Raw genomic sequence first — 15,558 nt, forward strand, 5'->3', positions numbered from 1 at the left:
GGGGGACTTGGAAAAAGATGTATGGAAGGAATGGCTGGTTGTTGTGGTGCTTTGGTGACAGTCAGGTATTACCCTCCTTCAGACTGCTCTGATAACCCTGGGAAAAGGCACATGTGACTGGGACTCCAGAGGCAGGTGAGAAAAAAGAAATCTGAAACCTAAATAATAGTAACCTACTGGGGACAACAAAGTTCACAGGTGTCACTATACCATTTTTTTCTCTTCTGTTTTGTATAAGAGTAGGGGATGCAGAAATTACTCTTGGGCTGTTTTTGATCCTGAGATCTTCAGATCTGGGCAATTCCATGTGTTTAAGAGTTCCCAAGTACACGTCTCTCTCATCTACACTTGCTGAATTTTAAAGGCAGATCAGTTTGTACACAGACTAGGTACCATGCTTTAGATCACTGCTGTAATTCTGTGAGAGATTTGTAAATCATGGCAAGTATAATCAGAGACGATTATAGTTCTAATCAGCATTTCTCTGAGAATTTTCCATGTGGAAATATTTTAGTAATTCACAGAGAAAACACATCATTCCTTTCTGTAGGTTTTTTCTCAAGAGCACACTGATCACATTGCTGTGTCTGGTGCATGATAGTAATGCTATGGAAGTACTCTGCTATTCTGGAAGGTCTCATGAACTCCTGCAATTTATACAATGTTTATTGTTTATTGTTTCTCTCACATAGAGAACACTGCTCCCCAGACCATCTGGAAATCCGTCCCAGCATGTCTGTTCCTTTTCTATCTTATCCAACTCATCCATTACAGGTGAGTCTGGCACTTCTACAAACTGAAAAGTGTCCCTTAAAACTGCATAAAAAAGTAATTTCTGAAAAGAAGAAAATACTCTTTCAAAATTACAGTGTCACTAGCCTTCGGGATGATGGAATTGCTCTCCTGGATCATTGTGAAGCAAGTTGTGCTTTTGATAAAATTTTTTTCTTCCATTTCCCAAGATTGAAATTATAGAAGAGCAAGGAGTTCTCAACAGGGAGATGAAATTTGGAGTAAAATATTTGGATAGGAATTTTTGTTCTGTAGGGTGTAATAATTTATCTAGATTTTATGCTGCCCTTTGCCTAGTATCTGGGATACTGTCTAAATTTTATACAGCATAAGCAATCCACTGCCCATATGTCCTTTTCCGCTGGTTTACTCTTGAGTACAGTGGTAGTACAGGTGATTCCCCATGAAAACCAGCATGAGACCTGAAGGGTTGTCTTCACCGACAGTATGAGAGCAGCTCCAATAGCACAGCAGCACTTGCTGTTGCGTGTCCGTGGCAAGACACTGCTTAGCTCACGTCACTAATTTAGCTCTATTCCATCATCTCCACTACTTGCATTCCTGCAGCTTGCTGCTGTTTGGAATTTATTTGCTTCCATTGAATTGTGTTGTGTTCTGCTTTAAAGGTGTTAGATTTCATTTGCCTGAAAGGTATTAATGCTTCCCCCCAGGGAGAAGTTCATTTCGGCCAATCCAGTCCTCACTGACTAAAGCTGCTGTTTCTCGTCCAATTGTGCCCAAAGTTCTTCCAACACAGGCCACCAACCATCTGTCTAGTAAGTTATTCTGAATTCTGCTATAAAACCCATGCTGGTGTCCTCCAGGCAGGTACTGTCTCACAGTAGAGAGTGGGTTCCATAATTAGAACAATTAATGAGGAGAAAACAGTGACTGCATCTATGTTTTACTTAGGGGATTCTTTTGAGATGAGAAGACATTCAGATGTTTGAAGTGGATTTTAAAAGGTCTGGGTGAGGTTGACCCTTACAACAACCTACAATTTTTACACAGAGTCTACATGGCTGTCAGAGGCAAGATAACAAAATAAGGCTCTATTGTTTCTAGACCTCCTCTAGTAACCCACAGGAAATTTCTGGAAATTGCATAAATACTTACTAATTTGGAGGACAAAAAAGAACAGATAAAAGAATGGGAGAGGAACTGAGATGTTTCTCAGCTATTTTCATATACCTAGTAAGAGGTTGGAACAGGGCAGAAAAGTTAAACATTTTATCTAAATGCAGTGTTACACTTGGTGCAGAGAAGCAGCTGACCCAGATGATCAGATTGTTACCATTGCTGCTTTTTTACATAGGCTGAGTTTTCACTCTGGATAAGTTAAAAAAAATCATATTTTAGAGAATCATAACAAAGTGAAGAAGAAGCTTGTAATATGTTTTTTGGTGTTTTGTCTCACTCAAGGTGCTATTGACTTGGCAGCTAAAAGTGCTGGCATTATCCCTGGTAGTCCCATGCCTGTCCTGGATGCAGATGGTTTGCCAGATGTGTCTCCATTGTCACCAGATGCAGTGCCCACGGTAGTGACAGGGCAGGAGCCAGCAGTAGCACATCAGAATGGAGGCTCCATCACCACTGTGGAGGTCAGAGGCTGTTAAACAAGCTTTTTTCAAGTGCTTAACTGTCTTGTTCTTTCATTGCATAAAAAAGCTGTATTATTATGACTCCTCTGTGAGCTTTCTCCTGGGGCTTGCTGTTAGACACTGCTGTCATGGCAGAGACTCAGTCTGTGTTGGGTACTCTGTATTTGGGTTTGAGGGATCAAAGCATCATGCATTGAATGCATTTCCATCCTGTAAAATGGTTTGCAGCTGGTCACATTCCAGAGCATTGAACTTGGCCATCCAGAAACCTGGCTTGAAAAGAAATTATGGCATTTCAGAAATTCAGGAGGGAATCTGGCGCAAAACGTGGACTTTTTGGCATTGTATTTGGAATGGAAATTGTAATTTCTCCTTGCTGTTTCTTTTATTGAGACCCAGACACATGTTAGTCCATGTCATGTTCTCAGGAAGTTGATGGACAATTTTGAAAGCATGAAGAGCACAGATAAATGGTGATAGGCCTTTATCCCTTCCCTCTCCAGCTGGTCACTGATGTGATTTCTGTTGTGCTTGCAGGGCTCAGGCGCAGGGTGCCGGGTGCCATACATCAGCCTGCCGACCCGGCCCGAGCAGGATGGCTTCCAGGTACAGTGTGCGCTGAAGTGCTCTGGAATGGGCAACATTCTGTGAAAATACCACTGGTATTGCTAGTTAAAACTCCATACTCCTAGGTAATTGTGCACCACTGGTACTGTCTGGTGGAAATGAAATCCCTAGCATCTGAAGAAGTTTAAAGAAATTTAGGAAAGCTGCTTAAATATATGTGTGTGCCATTCCCTAAAATCAAAGTGAAGCTGACAGTCCCTGACCTGTGCGGGACAAACAAGCTTTACATATCTCTTAATAGAGTGGAGGAGTTTATAATTGCTCTGCTATATCTATGTGTGTATTTTAGACATCACAATAGGACATTTCAGCAGTTTGCAATCCTGCTGCCTCCATGTAGCTAAAGGAGGATTATTATGACTAAAAGTGTGATTGTAATGTCAGCATCCTTTCCAGAGATCCAGTAGGAGATAGACAGATCCTTAAAGAGTAACTGTGATGTCACTGTTTTAGGAGTGTTGTCATCCTGTCCCCAGACTCTTTCTCTGGTGGGATCAAGGACCTGGTGCTGGATTTTTAGGCCCCAGAATACAGGCACTTCTTTTCTTCAGTGGAAGCGCTTTCCATGCTCCCTGTGATGCCTGCATTTGAAAAAAAATAGTTTGGTTGGAGAGCATATAGGAGATTAAGATTTTTTTATGATGCAGGTGTTAGGACATGAACCTATGAGGCATTTATTGTGGCAATAGGGCCTTGGGTTCTGGTTCTTGCTCTTAGGACAGCTGCGTATACACTACATCAAAAAAATGTTACAGTTCTACGATGAGGTACTGGTAATGAGACTCCTTAAAGATCAGTTGAATTTTGAGAAGTCTGACTGCAAAAAGTGAATAAATGTGAGTTACCAGTTTAAAATACGTGTATTCTCTTCCAGAAGTTAAAAGGGGTTTTGCCTACACAAAGGCAAGTTAATACATATTGGGAACTATCTTGTAGATATATCAAAATTATGCTAAATTTAAGATTATGCTTGTTCTGTTATGTAGGCTGTTTTGAATATTCTTTGGAATGTTACAGACTCATATTTTTTTCAGATTATTTGGCAGGATATGGGCTGAAGCATATTTGTTTATGCTTACAGGTACTTTCCATTAAAATAATACAGATTTATTATATAAATAGTATATTCCTCTAATTTAGACATAGTGTCTACTGGATTTTTTCCCTTAGAAGTCTGGTTTTAATCTGACACTCAAGAGCCAAAATGTTGCTTTTTAGTTTTCTGAGTTCTTAAGAAATTTATGAACATTTAATTCCATTTTTTTAACAGGGTACATCAGTTCTTTCTCTGCCAGAACTGGCCAAGACTTCTGTCCAGAATGGTCTGTCCACCCCTCCACTTCCCTCATCAGAAGCTTCCAGTACTCGGCTCTCTCCTCCCAATGTTTCTGCTCTCCTGGATATTTCCCTGCCTGGACCACCTGAAGATGTGCTTTCCCAAGGCGAACCTGCCACTCAGATCAGTGATTCTATCATTGAAATAGCCATTAGCTCTGGCCAATACAGTAAGTCTAAGACTAGCTAAGGTTTGCCTATCAACTTTAAAAAAATCTGTGACATCTTACATAGCAGCAGAAACTTATCCAGGAAGCAGTTCTTGGATTATGAGGTTTTTATGGGTTTGTTTTTCGTTTGTTTGTTTGTTTCCAAGCATCTGTTGGAAATAAAATTCTGTGCCTGTCCTTTATTTTCTAGCAAATATGGGGTGGGGGGGTTATTGTCGTTGTTTTGGGGTTTTTTCCTTTCTAAACAAAAATTGTTGCAGTGTCCTGTAACTTTACCATATTGACTGAATTCGTGATCCCCGACATCGGCCTACAGGTGAAGGTGTTTCTCTCTCTCCTGCAAAGCTGAATGGCAGTGACAGCTCCAAAAGTCTTCCATCCCCATCCAGTAGTCCTCAGCAGAACTGGATTGCATCTCCCACCCATGATCCCCAGTGGTACCCCAATGACTCCACAGACTCCTCCCTCAGCAGCTTGTTCTGTAAGTGTCCAGATGCAGAAAAGTGCAACCAAAAAGTGTTTTCCTGTTAACAAAACCCCCAACATTGTTTATCAGAAGCAAATCCTTTGAAAAATTGTAAACCCAGTAGGACATTTGTAGAATTGTTGCTTTCATTTCCACAGTGTTGCCAGTGTTGCCTACATTTTCTCTCTCTTTGCAAGTCTGTTCCTGAAAAGATCCTGTTGCTAGACTAGCTTGGGACAAGTAATTCCTTGGCAGTTCCTTGTAGTCTGTTTGGAGCCTGACTCATCAGTTAGGGTGAGACATTTTGACAGTTGTGCCAAAATGAACAGATGTCTTTGACTCTGCTGGGGAAAAAAACGGACTTTGTTGTGTGCTTGATAAGTACTATCTCAAAGACATGAGGTCACTCACTGGGTTTGGTTGAGGTTTAGTTGTTGAGAGGTTTTCTTTTTTAATCAGTAATTTGTGGGGCCAGTGTAAGTAGTCTCCTTACTCTTAGCAGTGTGGTGATGGTATCGATGCTGGCAACACAAATTTTTAAAATATGGAAGAAATTTATATGTGTCCTCCATTTTGAATTTCCTTGCCCTTCTTTTTTATGTTCCCAGTTAAGAAAACTGAGTGCAATGACTTAGCCATATGCCTTTTCTTTGTAGCAAGTTTCATCTCCCCTGAGAAAGGACGAAAAATGTTACCAACTCCAGCTGGGAACACCAGTGGCACCTCCTTACTGGGACCCAGCCTGCTGGATGGAAACTCACGGGACTCCTTTGTGTCACGGTCCCTGGCAGATGTGGCAGAGGTATGTCAGCAAATTACAGTCAGCGTCTGCTTCCTCTTGCAGTGCTGGAAGTTACAGTTACTGGGTACGATCCCTCAGACCTTGAGATACTTCAAATGTAGAGGTGCTTTGACATCTGCACTTTAACTCAGTAGAGAAGAATTACAGTCATAACAGAAAGATGTAAAATTATGTGAGGATAATTACCCAACACCAGAGCTGGCGTGAGAAGCTGCTGTGAGTGCCTTCATCTCAGGTTCTTTTTTGCTGAGGGAGGTCATATTCACCTGTTGGATATACCTTTGTTCTGCCAGAGCAGGATTCAATCATTCTGTTGTGTGTGTCCTCCTTTGTAGAGCAAGAACTGAAAGTGCTAAAGATAAGAACAAGATTAATAGTGATGCAGCTACAATACAGTTGGAAGCCTGGTAGAAAACAACAAATAGGTCCAGAAGGAAGAAGTAGGACGTGGCTAATAGCAAATCATCTGAGAGGATGGCAGAAGGTTCTGTGGTGCTGAATTACTTGTCTCTGTTGGCAGAGGTATCCCTTTGTTTTGAACTCTTCTGAAGGGGTAGAATGGGGCCCAGCAGTTTTTAAGGCTGTGGCACACACCCTTTCAGAGGGACAGATGGGAAGAATGAGCTGCAGGAACATGATGCAGCTTAGCAAGGAAAATGCAAAGTCCGCCCTAGGAAGGGACTGAGGAATAACCCCACAGCAGTATCAGCTGGGGACTGGCTGTCTGGGAAGCAGCTCTGCTGTACCTGGATATGGCGATGGACACAAGCTGAGCATGATCCAGGGTGGATCCAAAGGTGTGAAACCAAAGGTGACCAGTGATACCATGAGCTGTTTTTAACAGGAGCATGGCCAGGATATTGAACAAAATTATTATTAATGTGCTCTACTCTGTAGAGTAGTAGTGTCTACCTGCTGTGAGACCATGCCTAGAATATTGTCACCAGTTGAATACCCAATATATAGGAGAGAGAGATTAACCAGAGCAAGTTCAGCTGAGGTTTACCAGGAGAATCAGGCACTGAAGAAGGGGTGATGTATGGGCTTGTTCAGCCTAGAAAAGGTTTCAGGGTGGTAAGGATCCTGCTGGCTGCCAATGCCTGCAGTGGGGTCATTGGGAAGATGTAGCAAGCCCTTTACAGAATGGTGATGGGAGGTGGGAGAAACAAGCAAAAGCTGAACTGAGAAAGGTTCTGTTTTATCTATACAAAAACTTCACTTTGACGATAGGCAGGCAGGGAAACAAGTTGCCCAGAGATGTTATGCAGTGACTGTCTTCAGAGCTTTCCAGGGCTCACATCAATAAAGCTCCAAGTGAGCTGGTCTGTCCTTATAGGTGAATCTGATTTGAGCAGGTGGTTGAATTAGAGATCTGTTCAGATCCCTTCCATTCTCAGTTATCCCACAGTGTAGTTATTAAATTCAGTACAACATCACATAACTTGTAATTTCTTGGGGACTTTCCCTTATGGGAGGAATATGTCATTTCTCTATTGCCTTTTGGATTTGAATGAGATGGTTCTGTACAGACCATGTAACTGGGAGCTGCAGCAAGCTCATGTTGATTTAGTGTGACGTTGGCAGCTTCAGACCTGAAATACAGCTCCACTTCTGGCATAAATATGAAGATTCTGTTTGCTTGGTGGTAAGAAGTTGCCAAGGTGTGTTCTAATTAAAGAAATGTATGATAATGTATTTGCATTGTTTTGAAGTGACATTGCAGCCCTCAGTATTACCAACTCCCTTCAGAAGAAAATGGGGTAAGCCTCCATGTTATGCACAGGAGAGCAGCTCTTGTGGTAGAGGTAATATTTTTAGATCATCTACCTGTGCATCTTAATGCTAAATTGCAGCAGGTAAGACACATTGAGACTATAGATGGTTAGATTTTTTAGAAGCTTCCATTTAGTTGTGGATGAGAAGAGCTGTTCTCTAACTCAGGTCAAGTGAGATAAAGTGTCTCTTTCATATGAGGAGAGGCTGGGAAGGAAGTCGAGCGACCCAGACTCTTCTCAGGATGAGAGGCTGCAAGCAAAATTTGAAACACAATAAATTCCACCTGAAGACAAGAGATCTATTTTGAGGTAATCAGGCATGGAAACAGGGTACCCAGAGAGTTTTGGAATGTCTGTGCATGGGGATGATTCAACAGCTGCCAAGGTCCAGGGCGGCCTGTTCTAAGCTGACCCTACTCAAGTGAGATGGCTGGATAAAATGCTCTCAAGATGTCCCTTCCAACCTCAGTTATTCCATGAAATTGCCACTGACATGTATCTGATCTCTTCTCTCGTTGTCTCTTCCAGGTGGTGGATTCCCAGCTGGCTTGCATGATGAATGAGAACAGCATAGATTACATATCTCGGTTTAATGACCTTGCCCAGGAGCTGTCAATACCTGAGCCGACTCGAAGGGAGATCCTGTTTGATGGAGGAGGTGGTGGTCCCCCGACTGGGGATCTGTCACAGTAAGGGAATGACCAGCAGGCTGGTGCAGACTGTTCAGCTAAGTTGGAGCTTGCAAAGCTGGAACTTGAGGGCAACAGCTGAGTCTGAGTTATCCCTGTCCTGTGTGCTTCTTTCTAACAGAGAAGCATTGGTTTCAAAGGTCTCAAGAAATACTTGCAAGTCCTGGAATGTGCAATATGCTGGCAACAACAGAACATGGAATAACATTACAGAAGATAGTGCGTCCCTGCATCAGCAATGTAAGATTGCAGGTTTGTGGGACAGTCCTGGACTTGTACTTTGGAATAGCCTAAGCAAGCAGTTCAAGTAGGGATGGGATTGCCACAAGCTCCTGTTTCTTAATTATTGTTTGCGTAGTGATCAAAATACCATACTTTCTGATCCCCGTGAAAGTTGTGGAAGATGAAGGGTAGGTGTGGGTAGGGGAACCATTGTGTATCTTGACACGTCCTAGTTGGCAGTCTTCTTTTTACCATTCAGTCAAACTGAAGTTCTTGCACTCTGTCCAGGGCACTGCCACTCCTTGATGCTGTGTTCTTACAGACCACTCTGTTCCTTTGGCTCTTTGACCATTCCAGCAGGGCTCACACCTGCTTGCTTGTTTGGTAGGGGAGCTCTGATCTGACCTCCTCCCATGCTGCTTGGATCCCCTACTTTTAAACCCCATCACATCACAATTGTCATCATCATTACCCTGACTGCACTCATATTCTTAACCTTTGAGATTCTTCAGCACATTGCACAGTTCACCCTGTGAGTGGGAGAGTGCTTTATTGCTTTCCCTGAAGAACACGTGCTGCTTGTTAGGTCTGGAAACATGGCAAAAGAGCTTACACTAGGAAAACTGTGTCATAATTAGTCTTGGCTTTGCTGGAAACATGTAAATATTGTCATCTTCATGAAAACTGAGGATTTGTCTGGGAGAGGAAATAGGAAAGAATATTGTAATGTGTAGGAACAAATACTAGGTTAACGCTAAAGGAGTTGAGATTGGTTTTGTGTTATGAAGAGAAGTGTCAAGTCCTAGCTTAATCCCTTAGTTCTTCCCTACTTCCTCTTTTTCCTGTGAACTCTGGGTCCTCTGTAGTACCTCACCATTATTCTTCATGACAGTCATTCCCAGGCATTAGTGGGTCTGGCATTCCCTCTCTGAAATCTCTGTGCATTTAATGTTGCATTTTACTCTAAGAAAAACACAGATACTGATTCCAGTGGGTTCAACAGGATAGCAAGTTAATAGTTAATCCATAGGTAATTTCTGGGGAGCTAGTTCTCTGTCAATTCTAGCTTTATAACTAAGGAGACTCTCCTCTCCTCTCCTCTCCTCTCCTCTCCTCTCCTAGATCGGATTGTGGTCTCCTCTCCTCTCCTCTCCCCTCCCCTCCCCTCTGTCCTGAGCAAGAATACCCATGTTGTGCCCCTTTTGTAAGCACTCATCTGTTTCTCCAGTTAGAGGATGTTCCTTGGCTGGTGTGAGTAGCTCTGAACTTTTCCAAGGGGCTGCTCCCATATGCACCTCAACTTTGTATTAATAATGAATAAACAAACCTTCTCCATCCTGTAGGCCATTAACATGGATTCATTTCCCAACTTGTACCATACTTGGTGGATGTAGTTTGGCCTGCCTTTAGCTACTCATAGGAGGCATTTCTTTGACTGGGAGTTTATTGTAACTTGCTCACAATGCACTGACTCTGTTTGCTGTTCACCCAGTCCCTTCACTCTGCTTTAGGCAGATGATTTTTAGCTTCTATGGAGTTGGCCTTGTGTTTTCTGTCATTAAGAGAAAATTGAACAAGTTTTCTGATGCACACAGAGCCTAGTTTGAGAATTGTGACAAATTGTCAGGAAATCACATAAACCTGGAATAGGAGAAGTTGAAGGCTGTCACAGAAATGAATGCTGGGGCCTGTTTTGTTCTGAGCATTCCCCTTGGTATGGAGAAGACACCTATTAATCTCAAGAGTCATGCCCACTAGAACTTTTCAGTTTTACTTATAATTTAGCTGTGTTTTGGTTTGGACTTTCCCAGATTGTTCCTTCTTGGTTTTGGATTCCTCCATTACTAATGTTGACTATTCTATATGCTGTGTCTCCAGAAATCCTTCAGATTTTCAGGACAAAAGTAGAAGGCACCTACTATGACTGTGGATTACAGAACGTGCAGGAGGAAATGTGTTACATTCTAATCAAGTACTGACTAAAAAGAAATCTGAACTCTCACTCTTAAATTTCTAAATATTGCAAGAGTAATGTGAGGGTCTCCAGTGTATTTGTAATTTGACAAACTTTTCATCTTCCCTACTGATGCTGGTAACACAGTGGATATGACACTGGGTTTGGCTTTGAAGTTGCCTAGATTAAAGACCAGTGGTGCTGTACATGCTGCAGGAGTGGAGAGCAGAGCACTTCATCCTGATCCATGAAGGCTTTTTGCCTGTGATACAAGGAGCTGTCAGCTGCCTTGCCTCAGCCTACCCAGGGAGAAGGACCCAAGTGCAGAATGAAGGCAGCACAAGTGGCTATTTTTGATGATGCCATGACATCAGAAAACTTCTCATACCCTGAACCTTTGCAAGTGGGCTTGAACCATCCAGTAATAACAGAGTATAAATTACAGAAATCAGTTCCGCACTCAGAATGCTGGGTTAGAAATGTGTTTGGTGTCAGACCCTTAAAAGTTGGCATTATGAAGCAGAATTCAATTTCAGAAATGTAATGTATTGCAAATTGCTTTTTAAGAATAAAGCCCTTTGAGGAAAAGGGAAGAACTTAAGAAGAATTAAGATCATTGTGGTAATTCTGAACTGATGCAGTATTTGTTACCCTTACTATGTGAAAGGCCATTTAAACACATCTCTGATCAGACCAGCTCTAGATTTTAGTTGAATGTACTTTACAGTAGTAGTCATCATCAATTTGTGCCTGAGACTGCTAAGGAGGTGCTGTATACACACACACACACCAAGTGCATGTGCACGTGCAGATGGTGGGGAGGGTGGTAATACTCAAAACTTCTTCAATTTTAATTATTTCAGCTTCCCCAACAACAGTAACGAAATCTATATGAGGGACAATGTCAGGCTAAGCAGACATCCAAGCAAGTGACACTGAAGTGCACACAGTATCATTTCTGAGGTAGAAGTGATTTCATGAGGTTAGTACCTTCCTGGAGCACTACGAGTTGTTGGAGAGGACTAAGGGACACTAACAGTCTCCAGGTCTAGGATTAACTGCTCTAGGCTTTTGCCTCTCAGTGACCATAAGGCAGTTCTGAGTAGCTGACAAGATGAATGGTAGAAGATTGGGTGTCTCATCACCATGGGCTGGGTGCAGAGCACTACCATGGCCCAAGGTTGGATCCACCCAGGTGTGTGTGCACATACTGACAGAGATCTGTACAGGGTGTTGCATTCTGATCACTCACACAATCCATTTTATACTGCATCCCTAAATCTACTAAGCATAGGAATAGTAATTGTTTTTATATAGCATTGTTAAGCCTTTTTTTGACACCCTCTATATTTTTAAATTGAATTAAATGGCTTGATTCAAATCTAATCTATAAAGACATCTCATTTATTGACAGCAGATCCCAGAGTGGAAACTCAGTTGCATTTTGTTTTCTATGCTCAGACTTCAGATGCATTTGTACGGCAAGTTCTGCACTTTTTTTTAACCTTTTCAAACCTTTCAATCTGTTAATTTCACAGCAAGTTGTAAATGTTACCTAAGTGAAACCTTGGCAAGCACTACGGCAATAAGTTATCATTAATTATTGAAACATGATAACTGCTTTAGAGCTTATGGTTCTGGCAGCAAAATATAATGCTGTTTCTTTTAATAATAGTTAAGCCATATCATCTAAGGTTTCTGGCTTGTTTGAGATGTGAATTTGTTTTATAGATTATAAATATACCTATATAATGTATGTATAAAGCAAAATGCCTGTCCTTACTGATTATTTTTTGTACCATACTGTAAATTATATTATTTATTCTTTATCAATTTTGGAAAAAGGTGTTTTGGTTATTTAATATAATATACAAAAGCTGTTAAACTTCTTCTGTTTAAATTTCCAATTCAACTTGTAAAGCTGTTTTTATTCTTGTGCATAAATACGTACTAATACTTGGTCTAACTTGTGTCCAGTGTGTTCCTTGCTGTTCATGTCCTCTCATATTTTTTTCATTTAAGTTTTATTTACACGATCATGGCCTTGTGGGCGTGGGAGTTAAGATTCATCCATAAGGCCAAGCTTTTCAGGGTGATTTGATTGCAGTGAAATCAGTTGCCTAACTTCCATTGGCATCTCCCATCCCAGAATTCTGATGATTCTCACCATGATCAGAGAAAATTTCGGTGGGGTTGTTTTTGCTTTATAGCTTCCATTCTCAGTAGTGTCTGCTCATGGTGAGTTTCAGAAATGTAGCAAACCAGAGGGCTGGTTATCATGAATGGCCTGTCTTGCGCCGTGGGCATCAGAAACAAGGTGGAGAAAGAGAGAATAACAAACAAGAAAACCACCAAAAAAATCCCAACCACCACCACCAAGAAGGTACAATAAAAATAGTAGTGTATATCTTGGAGGTTTGAGGACTTTTTTTTCTATTCGCAGTTTCAGATAGGCAGAAACTCAGCTGTGGAGGTTGTATTCAGGCCATCATGTTTTATACAGCCACTATCAGAAACACCTTTTCACCCCAGGACGCTCAAGAACAGGGAGCCTTGATAGGGTTGCATATTCTATCTTCAGAGCTTTCCAAGATAAAACTAACTAAAGCCTATAGAAAGGTGGGCTGACCCAGCACACCCTGCTTGGGTCAAGTTGGACTCAAGGCCTGAAGTTTCTGTGATCTAGATCAGTAACTAACTCATTTTTGTACATTTTTAGGATTTTGATCTCTATGACATACAAAAAGGCAGCTTAAATGTTGCACTGAGAAAGTGCAAGTGTATAATCAATCACAAATTAAGAGTGTTCTAAAAAGCTCAACATAAGTTTTATTAGTATTATTTTGATACTTCCTTCCCATCTAAAAAGTGCATAGTTATCTCTCCCACCTGTTTACTGAGAAAATTGGGCTGTGACCAAATTTGAGCTCTCTCTGTGCAGCTTCTCCCCTCCACTGGCTGTGAGCCTTTGTCAGCATAAAAGCCCTTTAAATCTTTTCCACCTTCTGTCAAAGCTGCTGCTGAATCTTCTCTCACAATTTAGCTAATTTTGCCCTTAATGACCAAAATTTAAGACTGTAAAAACAAAAGGAATGAGTCTGAAAAATGATTAGCAAAACAAGAGATTGTAATGATAGTACATATTTTTCATGCTTTTTTGTTAGCTTTATTTTATTTGGATTTTCAGTCCTTCAAAACAAAAGCAGCAGTATGCTGCTAAATTTATGCCTCTAAGTTTAATTCTTGACATATCACAGCTGTAGAGCTGTGAAATAAAACCTTCAGCTGAAAATGTTAGCTTGTAATGTTATAGTCAATGAAAAATGGTTAGAAAGGCCATGCAAATGCTGGCTCTGCAGGTGCAGCTATTCCATCTCCTCCCAGTGCAGGTTGTCCAGACAGCTGGTGGCTTTCATATGGCAGTCATCCCATGCTTCAGCTGTAGAGCTGTGAGCAAACCATGGACACGGACATCCCTGCCAGGGAGCAGCGCGGATCACAGCAGCCAGACTCTACTCAACACTGCTGGCAAACCCCTGTCCACACTGACAAGACCAGATGAGGTGTAGGGACCTGACACACAACAATCATAGAACTGATCACCTTGGAAGGGCCCATAGTAGCTCATCTAGGAGATCCCATTTCCCTGCTCAAGCAGGGTCATCCCAGAACACATGGCATAGGGCTGTGTCCAAATGGTTTTGGAATATATCCAATGAGGGAGACTCCACACCCTCTCTGGGCACCCTGTTCAGTACTCAGTCACTGCACAGTGAAGAAGTTCTTCCTCATGTTTGCATGGAACTTCCTGGGCAACAATTGCTGCCTTTGCCTCTAGTTTTACTAGCTGACACCAGAGAGAAGAGCCTGGTCCATCCTCTCAATATCCACATTTTAGATATTCATATACATTAATGAGGTCCCGTCTCGGCCATCTCTTCTCAAGGTTCAACAGATCCAGCTCCCTCAGCCTTTCCTCAAAAGAGAGATTCTCTAGACCCTTGACCAGCTCAGTAGCACTCTGGTAGAACTGCTCCAGGCGCTCCATGTCTCTCTTGTACTGTGGGGCCCAGGTGTGTACACAATGCTCCAAATGTGGTTTTACCAGGGCTGAGGGGCAGGATCATCTCCCTTGACCTGCTGGCAATACTCTTTCTAAGGCCTGGACAATATTACCCTTCTTGGCCCCAAGGCACAGAGCTGGTCAGGGACAGATAGCTGTACACCAGGACACCCAGGTCCTACTCTGCACCACTGCTGTCCAGTGGGTCGGCTCCCAGCCTTTACTGGTGACCAGGGCTGTTCCTCCACAGGTGCAGGACCTGCATTTCCCCTTGTTGAATTTCAGAAGGTTCTTCTCTACCTACCTCCCCAAGCTGTTGAGGTCCCTCTGAAGGGCTGCACAACCCTCTGAAGTATCAGCCACTTCTTTGTATCAGCAGTGAACTTGCTGAGGACACATCTGCTCTTTTATCCAATCGTTGATGAACGTGATATACAACACTGAGCCCAACAGGGAACCCTGGGTGACACCACTAGTGACAGGTCTCCAACATTACTCTGTACTACTGATCACGAGCCTCTGGGATCTGCCACTCAGGCAGTTCTCAATCCATCCCACTGTCCACTCATCCAACCCAGTTTTCTTGAGTTTGCCTATGAGGGTATTGTGAGGGAAAAGCGAGGTGGACAAAGAAGAACTTTGCTTGCTTCCCTGAGTATGGATTGCCCTCCACTTGCTTCTCACTTCACAACTAGTACCTGCTCTTTGGTGGAGGATTGATAGAGGATCTCCTTTCTGTTGGATGCTCCTGTCTTAGGGAGGCCAGAGCATGGTCCCACTAGGCTATGTCCCTCTCTGATTTTCTAATACTTCTCAGCCTTTCTAGATTGTCTTGTAGCTCTGCTACCAGGCTGGACAGGTCATCTACCTGGTCTTATCTGATGCATCTGCCCATCACTGATACAATCCACTGACAGGCTCAGGCATGTTAGCTGTAGCCTGCGTGGTTACATGGGAATTTTGCATGGTTTTTTGGGACTTCAGTCTGAGACACCGCATCTTTCTTGGTGAATTTAAGGGACTCAGTTCTCCTCTGAGTGGGCACCATGTATTTGAGTTCTC

At 42.3% G+C, this 15,558-nt stretch overlaps 1 protein-coding gene across 6 annotated transcripts in view; it reads left to right on the top strand.

Annotated features, from left to right (window-relative positions):
• Window positions 1-12,393, top strand: part of CRAMP1 (cramped chromatin regulator homolog 1) — a 47,583-nt gene extending 35,190 nt beyond the window's left edge. For 2 of the 6 annotated variants that reach the window (XM_039731822.1, XM_039731823.1), the window contains exons 14-23: window positions 693-774; window positions 1,464-1,568; window positions 2,215-2,393; window positions 2,931-2,999; window positions 4,291-4,525; window positions 4,842-5,006; window positions 5,648-5,793; window positions 8,097-8,257; window positions 8,379-8,509; window positions 10,358-12,393. In XM_039731822.1, the coding sequence (XP_039587756.1) occupies window positions 693-774; window positions 1,464-1,568; window positions 2,215-2,393; window positions 2,931-2,999; window positions 4,291-4,525; window positions 4,842-5,006; window positions 5,648-5,793; window positions 8,097-8,257; window positions 8,379-8,509; window positions 10,358-10,458 (1,374 nt within the window). In that variant the 3' untranslated portion in view covers window positions 10,459-12,393. Of the gene's footprint in view, window positions 1-692; window positions 775-1,463; window positions 1,569-2,214; window positions 2,394-2,930; window positions 3,000-4,290; window positions 4,526-4,841; window positions 5,007-5,647; window positions 5,794-8,096; window positions 8,523-10,357 lie in introns of those variants that run through there. The other 4 variants (XM_039731824.1, XR_005630164.1, XM_039731825.1 and 1 more) reach the window with 4 other exon arrangements.
• Window positions 12,394-15,558: the final 3,165 nt, after the last annotated feature.

This window comes from Passer montanus, unplaced genomic scaffold (assembly GCF_014805655.1).
Source record: "Passer montanus isolate IOZ18808 unplaced genomic scaffold, ASM1480565v1 scaffold8, whole genome shotgun sequence".
Taxonomy (NCBI): Eukaryota; Metazoa; Chordata; class Aves; order Passeriformes; family Passeridae; genus Passer; species Passer montanus.